Here is a 9,468-nt window from a genome sequence, read left to right as displayed (position 1 = left end):
TTTCTAAGTACTCTCAAAACGTTTATCAAGCACTTTTTGGAAGCTAAAATCTACATTAAAATCAATCAGATTCTACTAAAATTTTATAAAATTTCTATTTATTTGTTCAACATGCAAATGTAGACTCAAAAGAAATTACATATTGTACTCAACTCTACATGATGCATTAAAAACATATTCATATATTCTGATATTATAATATTTTCAAGTACTTTTGCAAAAAAAAAAAAAAGACCCCATTTCAAGCACTTTTAAGCCTTTAAAATTCTATTCTCAATTCAAGGATGCATATGCACTCTGGGGATGATCTATGTATATATAACTGTATCAAACCTTTATTCTTCTTGGCTTTCTTTTGAGCATCACATCATTTTACATTTATAAAATGTTTTTATTACATTATACTATATTTCAGTTTGACCAATTTTTTTTTTCTTTATCCTTAGATGTCTTTGCTTAAAGCTTTTACAATATGTGTTCTGTTAAGTCATAATATACAACAATTACATTTCATTATCTATGATACTGCAATGAATGTAATAGTAAAGACACATTTGCTATATCTTGAATCCCTCTGAAAAATACACTTTATTAAATAAAACTTACACTTTAAATATTTTATATTGATTTTTCATAAAAAAATTATAATATATAATTTACAAGGTGTATTGCTAGGATGTTCATATGAATAGCTTCTTATGAAATTACCTACAGTTTTTATTTTAGTAACACTATGTGTTAATGTGTGCATTTGGTCATTTTATTCTTGTAAATAAGATCATTTTCTCTTTTTGGAGAGGCCTTCCTTCAAAATTACTCTTAGTACCAGTAATAGATGAAAAACAGGCCAAATCATGCCAATTTCTTTCCTGAATGTTCACTTCAAGTTTTTTAAGAATTTTATCTGCCAAATAGGGCACTACAGGCTGCAATAAAATACCACATACTCTAAGGGTTTCCATAGCAACATAGAGAACAGTATTCAGACGTGACTTGTCAGCATCAGATTTTGTCAGTTCCCATGGCTTTTGGTTCTGGATGAATAGATTAGCTTGCCGTGCACAGTTCATGATCACATCAACTCCATGATGAAAATTTCCTTCCAAGAAGTGATCTTTAACAGTTTCTAAAATAATGAAGTACATGATTCAGATATCCTTCATTATCTCTACATATAACTAACTGAAAACTCTTTCAATAGATCAAATATTTCATATTTACAATAATGTTACCTCTAGCAAATTTAAATTTAACATTCTTCTGAGCAAATCTAACTAATTAAAGCATTTTTAGGAAAAATGCTTTCATTATTTCAACTAGAATTTATACGAACTGAACTATACCACTTATCAAAAAACAGAAAAAATAAATTTTGGTGAATTTCTTAAACGTTTTTTTTTCCTTATTACTAGCTAAAATAAAGGAAGCACATACCAAAAACTACACAGTATTTATAATAAAAAGTAATATTTGGCCCAGCTGTCCTATTAGTTTACAGCGAATGTCAAAACTGAATGAGTAATCTTAAAAATACTGTATAATATGAAAACTATAATTGACTTTTTTAATATATTTTAAAACAAAAAACATTTATGAGACAATGACCTGTACAATACTTACCTGGGAGTCTACAGACAGAGTCCACTATTTCTTTACCCTCAGTAGCTACACACTGGTCCCAAGCCTGATAATCAAAAACTGGAAACACCTGTTCTTTATTAACAGATGTGGCACTACATCGACTGAGAAGGTTGCCCAAAGTGTCTGCAAGTTCTGAATTTAAAATCCTTTTAAGTTTGTCTTCATTGTAATCTATAAAAAAAAAAATCAAACCATCAGTGCAACTGGTGACAGAAAACTGAAAACATGTTACAAAATGTTTTCATAATTTTCATAATGTATTACATCTTTAAGCCACTTTTAACTTGTCTTTCATATTAATGTTAATATTTTGTTGGTGAGTTTAGAGGTTGTACAAAATTACAAACTCACATATGATTAATTCCTGTTGGATATACAAAACCATATAGTTTAAGGGTTATTATTTTGTTCATTTAGAGATTATTTAATTTTCATAATGAGTGTTAAAAGTCAATTATTTTAAAAGCTATAGTGTTATGACATATTTTGTTACTTAACTTGTTAACAGTCATACACCATACATGCAAATTAATTGTTGTACCAAGTTTCTGTAACAATGCTGACATCATTTTACTCAAGGCTTCTAAGTTTTTCTTATTATGTTTAACATTGTTCTTACTAGAGTGTTAGTTATTTTTAAATTTTTCTGTCAGATACTATAAAATGTGCAGATACAGAGAGAAAGATTAATTAGTGAAAGGAAAGTGAGCAATATTAGTGAAAGATACAGTAAAACAGATCTAGACTGTGTTTGTGAGTTTAGTCATTAAGGTTTTATAGTGATGACTTTTAAAGCATAATAACTGCAGACTGTATTGTAATAACAAGAGTAGAGAAGGATAATTCATCTTGTTAATTAGATTCTAAAGTAACTGAGAAAGTATGTGTGGAAAAGACATGATTACTTTAAGCTCTGAATACAACTGTGGTGATTTACTGTGTAACAAACACTTGTATAAACTTTTGATTTGTTTTAAATATGTTATTTAAAAACAGATAGATTGTGTGCTGTCTGTTTATTCTTAAAATTTATCACTAACAATCATGTAAATCTGCTGTAAAGAATTGTGGTTCTATAAAAACCTCACAATTCCATAGTTTTCAGGACTAAAACTAAGTTTACATAGTGACAGGGTTAGATAATTGATTTGTACTAACGAAAAAAGGCAAACAAAACACTCTGCTTCCACATTTGCTTCACTCAGTTTTTTAAATAACTGAAACAAAAAATAAAACTATCACATAATATACCATTTAGATATACCTTTTCTAAAATGTTAAATTCTTAGAATCACACACACATAAACACTTCTAAACAACATAAACATTCATATTATCAAATAAAACTTAAGTGTCTTTTAGCATAATCTCATTTAATATAAAGTACTGTCAAATACTGACTGATAAAGTTTAATAAAACAATACACAAATTATGTCTTGTAGATTATTTTACTGACTATGTTAAACAATTCCATGTAAAAAGTTATTTTAACTACATTCAAGAATGTTAAGAAATTCAATTTCTGTTTGCAATACTGATACAACTATGAGTTTTTACTAACACGTTTTTCTTTCCTTATATTTTCTTCTTAACAATAAAGAAATAAACAAAAATTAAACAATTCTAGATACAAACTGAAACTTACTAGCATCGTTATATGGCACAGCTTCTCGTAACAGAAAATACCTCAACCCATCACTTGTGTAATGCTTCATGCTATCAATGGGACTAACCACATTTCCTTTACTCTTTGACATCTATAAGATGCAAAAAATATATATCAAACCTGCAACATATTTTAATCTTACAATTAAAAAACTGAATAATCATCATTGTTGTTTTTTTCAAAAGTATTGTGCAAAAATATAAAACTTCCTGTGAAAACTTTGGACACTTGTTACTTGCAAAACAAAAATCTATGTGAACTGGATATATTTAATTTTCTAACTTTTTGGATCTACTGTAAAGGGTTATTACAAGTATAAACATACAACTAGATACAACTTAATTTGAACACACAATGAACAGTTTACACATAACTTACTTTTAGTCTATTTTTTAAATAATAAATTTATGTATATTTCAGAGTTTCACAAATTCATTGGTCTTCTCAAATTGAAGTCAACATATTTTCAAGTATACTTGTTATAAATTTGTTAGACTAAGTGGAATTTCTATGATTTTTCATGGTTATTTGCAGATGACTCTTCACAATAATTTACTCATCTTTTTCCCTCAACACTCCAGAACATGCTTTGTCTCTATATATAGAAATTAATTTTATATTTCCCACATTCAGTCAATTAAATGACTCTTAATGCAGTTAATAATAAGCATAGCTTTGTGTGGAGCACTATGTATCGCAAGAAAAATACAGTCACAATAATGTTGTCACTACACAGTTATAAATATAGTGGTTCCAATGCTGCTACTACTTTTGAAACTGACAATAATCATAGCAATAGATAAAGTATGAATAAAGGACTTTATTGGTGAATGGTAATACTTTATAGCTACAACAACATAATAGTACAGACTTCTTAGAACAGCCTATCTTTATTTGTGAATGATGAGAGGGAAGAAAATATCTAACAACCATACACCTTTCATACATTCAATGATTGTACTTAAAAAATACAAAGTCAGGAGAGAAAGTAAACAGCACAAAGGTCAACAAACCACTATAAGATTAATACTGGTGATATGAATGAAAGACTCCCTGGTTGGCCAGAAACTGGAAATCTCTTGAGAAAATAGGTAAGCACCCCAGCCCTCTAAAGATGAGGCAGAACAGATGTTTATGCAAATGAGGCAGAGGAAGCAGAACCCTTGCCCTGTTGTAGTTTCTACCTACCAAGTCAGATAGGATCTGGTTAGAGAATGAAGAGAGGGAGGGAACCAAGGGATTCAAGTAGAAGTTCCACTGATCTAGCAACTCCCATGGAAGGGAACACATATGAGCTCAATCCTGGAAATGAAAGCTTCCAAAGAAGCCCACATCCTCAAATGAGACAGTACCTTTCATGCTTGCTTCATATCCCAAAAATGAAAAGGAGAAGGTTGGGTCCAACTGATGTAGGAATGAAGAAAACCCCGAAAGGAACAGGGAATTGAGTGAGGGTAATAGTGGAGATCTCTTTTTTTCACCAAGAATCCCACTTGTGTTGCTACTTATAAGGACAGAAGAGTGGTCTCTGTTCTGTGAATGGGGAGAAGCAAGCAGGAGACATTCACTCATGTTATGTTGAGTGCAAAGATCCATGGAGAGAAAATGTCAGGCAAGAGTTTGCGTAACCTGAGTTTTAAAAAGCCAATGTTAGTCCAAACAGTAGGGCCTTGAATTGGAACACTCAACTATGAGCAATAAATAACTATTAATGATGTGAGCACTGTGGTGACATACATTGAGTTGTAGATTATGAGGAGAAAATTTGGTTTCCAGTATCAAGAACATAGGAATAGGAGCTGAAGCATAACTCAGCCACACAAATTGGAAAGAAATGAACATCTCAGCAATATAGCAAAGAAAACAAAATGTAAGTCTCACAAAAATATTTAACAATGATGAAAAAAACATTATCTAAATAGAACAATGAATTAGATGTTATTAACATGTTACATACAAGTTTTCAAAACATACCTAGTGAACCAAAAGACTCATGAATATTGAACTAACAAACCATTTAAAATTACTAAGAAAAGAAAGTCATAATCATTATCTACCTTACAATTGATCTAAGTTACCTTAGACAACAAAGGACACATTAATATCTAACTTACCAAAGTCTGAGCACTGATGATATGAAATATTTAATCTTTCTGTGTGTAAAAAAAGACAAATCCACACAAAGGGCATCTGACCCACACCAGCCATGGATGTATTCACTAAGTGTGAAGCATACAAGTCAAAAACCTACCACAGATCTACTGGGAGATCTGGAAGGAGTGGAAGAACAAACCTCCACTAAAGTGAATGATGTGGAGGCATGGAAACAGGAGGAGGAGAAAAAAAAAACAACCAGCAAAATTACTCACATCTCAAACTTACAGCAAATACAGAATATGTAACACCTGATAACCTGATTAACAAGCTATAAAAAAAGTGGAAGAGCAAAACTCCTGAAGAAGGTGACAGGAAAATAGAATCCAAACTGTCTCATCCTTAATTGTATTCTTCCTCAAAGATACTGTCAAGTTCAAAAGAATAAGAAATTACTGATTGAACTTATGAATATAAATACCTGCAAAATAAAGGCTGTACCTCATCTGCAGTTAAAATTGAGCCCCATTTCTGGGAAGCTGTACCAATAGTGTTTTTGACTTTAACAGAAATTTCCACAGTCAATACAGTGAACTGTGCACTTGCACTATGGTCTGTTATAATTCAGTAAAAAGAAGTATAAAAAATATGTTGAAACAATTGAATGCAAACACAGTAAAATAAAACTGTTAAAAAAATTTGAAATGGCAAAAAAGCACAATCACAAATTGTAGCAACATGTGAAAAACATGCATCTTAATAATGCTGTGTCATTTGAGAAAGTGAGGACTGAACAGGAATAGCTGAGAGCTAATAATGCCAATATAGGTGGTGCAATATGTCAGATATAAAAGACTGTTTAGTGTAGTTGTACTATTAATTTATATATTTTACATTTGTAATTCACTGATGTCAAGGCCTGAGTGATAAATGTATAAATAACTGTGACCAGTGACCAGTTGAGCATAAACTGACTAAAAGTAACATGAAAGAAAAGTTCATTTAGAGAAAAGTCAGAAAATGTAGAGTTAAATGTGAGAGTGAACAGCCTAACAATTGATATGTTTATGTGAGATTAACAGTTTGAAAAAAATAAGGAAAATAATTTATTTTTTCAAAGGGTGTTCTAAGTTAAGTGAACCTGTCCATGTGGACATCAATTAAAGGTAGATGACTGTTGGAAGTACAAAAGCAGAAGATTACTAGAGGTTCTGGATTCAATTGCAGTAACTGATGCAACAGCATAAGTGTATTCTACATAAATACAATTGTGATAAAAAGAGTTCAGCTTGTCAAGTGAATTCAAAAGTGAGTGATATAGCCTGAGTGGACTTTTGACAAGAAGAGAACTGTATAGTGTTTAAGTCTCCATAATGTCAAGAATATTTATACATACATGCTGTTTGTTTATTGTCAGATTTATCACCAATAGGTCACAGACACCTATTGTAGAAGAATCCTTAAGCAAATGCACCCATATATTTATTTACATTAATTTATATATTACTAAAATGTAGCTTCACCAATTCGACAAGCCACAGCTAGGATTATACAGTGTTAAATGGCACAGATGAAAATGTGAATGACAGAATAAGTAAGTTCACCTACATATGCATGGCTATCATTGTAATACAAATAGTGTGGATATTACAGTTACACTATATAACCAGCGTGATAAATGGATAGTATCTCCGGTTAAAAGACAGTGAACTGTGAGAGTTTATTAAACAACAAGAACTAGAGAGAGAAAAGTGGTAACAGAAGAGAAAGAGGAGGAGAGACAGAGAAGAGAGGAAGAAAAACTGAAAGGAGAAAAGGAGAGAGAGAGAAGAGTGTAAGAGAAAGAAAAAACTGAAAATAAGTAGAGAAAAAAACAAAAGCACAAATTGAGAAAGAAGAAAAGGAAAAATGAGAGACCAGAAATAGAAAGAACACAAACTGAAATTGCAAAGCTCACCTAAACAAAGAATGAAAGACCAAATAATGACAACAGAATTATGGCCACTCAACCAAAACTATTCTAATTTGATGAACAGGAAGGTGGCATGGACATTTTCCTGGAGAAATACAAAAGATTCACCCAAAGTCAGAACTGGGACAAAGGCAACTGAACACTGTGTCTGTCTTAGTCCACTTCCCACAAGAAAAGACTTACAACTATACATGCATAATATAAGAAGATGTCATGGACTATGATAACTTAAAAAGCTTTCTAAAACAATATGAGCTTACTGAAGAAGGTTTTGTCAGATGTTCAGAGAAATCAAACCTGAAACTGGAGAAACTATTTCACTTTGTGGTACATCCATGGTGATACTTCACAACATGGACTGACAGACCCATTAGTATGTAACAGATCATGATCATGTGTTCAACTGACAATTTGCTGTTCCTAAAGCAGAAAGCACCAAAAATATAGGAGATGATTTGAGCTGGCAGAACATCAAGAAAGTATAACTGGTGTATCCAAAAATATCCAATTAAATTTGACACTTGTGATGGCTGACCAGAATCAAAGGTCTACCAATGATTACAGATGGTTACCAGACAGAAAGAAGAAGAGATCATATGTTTGTTATAAAGAAGGACACACTGCAAAGGAGTGCATGTCCATTACCAGCAAGCAACAGCAGAAATCACAACATAAAGTAGCTGGAGCTATTTACAAAGATAGTGATGGTAAGAAACCAGAAAAGAGTAAATGACATTATATATGCTACTGCCAGAAGAAACAGGATCAAGAAAATATGTCAGATTCACCACAAAAAGGAAGTGCTAATTCCAAAATCGATCAGTGCACAACTAATGTTCAACTCAAGTCAGCAAATAGTGTCAGTTGTGCTTGAAGCATGTGACAAACATCAAGAGGTAATACAAAGTCATAACATGCCAACAAGTGAAGGACATGTTCGGGACAAGAAAGTGAAGATCTTGTAAGATACTGGGAACAGTAGTGTAGCAGAGAGGACCAGTCTAGTATCTGATGATCAGAGGACAGGCAAAGTTTATTTGCGTATGCCAACTGATGGGAGAGTGAGGAAGTTTTTCCATGGTAAAAATAAAGGTGGGGTCTCCATAGTATGTAGGAGATCTTAAGGCCATGTGTATGAGGACATACACATGATTAGAAACATACCAGGAAGTAAAAATTTATAGGAACTAGACAAAAAGAATACTAACAAAGCAACTGCAGTCATCAGAAGAGCTCAAAGGAAAAGAGTAAGCAATATATCAAACCTCTTAAAGTGTTAAAAAGTGACATCTTGAATATCAGTTCATGGGAGCTGAAAAAATGTAGGTGAAACACTGCAGAAACTTCAGAGCAGTGCATGATAGATAAAGAAACAAGACCTACAGTGCTAGTATACACACAAATCAGGAAAGACAGATCTCAGGAAGCCCAAAATCAAGATGAAGGCAAGAGATCCTATCAAAGTGAAGCTCTACTGAAGACTCTACATGAGAAAAGACTGACAAAGAAATTGTAGACTATATGAGAAGACTTGGTATACACACTGAAAACAGTCTTTGTACATAGTGAAAATAAATATCATAAATATATCTCTTGAAGAGTTAATTTAGCTATCATGGGAGTGAACAACCTAATGATTGATGTGCATGAGTGAGATTAACAGTTTGAAAGAGATAAGGCAATTCATTTGTTTTGTCAAACGGTGTTCTAAACTAACTGAACCTGCCTTGTGGACTTTGACAAAAGGTAGACAATTATTGGAAATATATGAAATGCAGATGATTATTGGAAGTTCAGGATACAACTGCAGTTACTCATGTGATACTGTAATGTAATGTAACAACAGTGTAACATAAGCTATGCTTATCCCAACTGATCTACAAGTTGTAATGGCATAGAGAGTAGTTAGCTACCATTCAAAAAGCAATAAGACAATAAAAGTTAATTATAAATAGATGTGTACTGTTATGAGCTCAGAGCTACTTAGGACAAACAAATGTGGTTTCATATTACAATATGAAGTCATTAGTGAGGAAAAAGGGTAATCTAGATTTATTTTGATTTTTTTGGTGGTTACAAGGCCAGTCAAATTGG

At 32.0% G+C, this 9,468-nt stretch overlaps 1 protein-coding gene across 6 annotated transcripts in view; it reads right to left on the bottom strand.

The window, feature by feature from the left end:
* Positions 1–564: 564 nt before the first annotated feature.
* Positions 565–9,468, bottom strand: part of MetRS-m (Methionyl-tRNA synthetase, mitochondrial) — a 54,354-nt gene continuing 45,450 nt past the window's right edge. For all 6 annotated transcript variants that reach the window (XM_076483452.1, XM_076483450.1, XM_076483451.1 and 3 more), the window contains 3 exons: positions 3,288–3,399; positions 1,621–1,812; positions 565–1,126 (listed from right to left, as the gene is read on the bottom strand). In XM_076483452.1, coding sequence (XP_076339567.1) covers positions 756–1,126; positions 1,621–1,812; positions 3,288–3,399 — 675 coding nt within the window. In that variant the 3' untranslated portion in view covers positions 565–755. The remainder of the gene's footprint in view (positions 1,127–1,620; positions 1,813–3,287; positions 3,400–9,468) is intronic.

Source organism: Tachypleus tridentatus, chromosome 13 (assembly GCF_004210375.1).
Source record: "Tachypleus tridentatus isolate NWPU-2018 chromosome 13, ASM421037v1, whole genome shotgun sequence".
In the NCBI taxonomy this organism is placed as follows: domain Eukaryota; kingdom Metazoa; phylum Arthropoda; class Merostomata; order Xiphosura; family Limulidae; genus Tachypleus; species Tachypleus tridentatus.
This window is presented reverse-complemented; position numbering and strand designations above follow the sequence as displayed.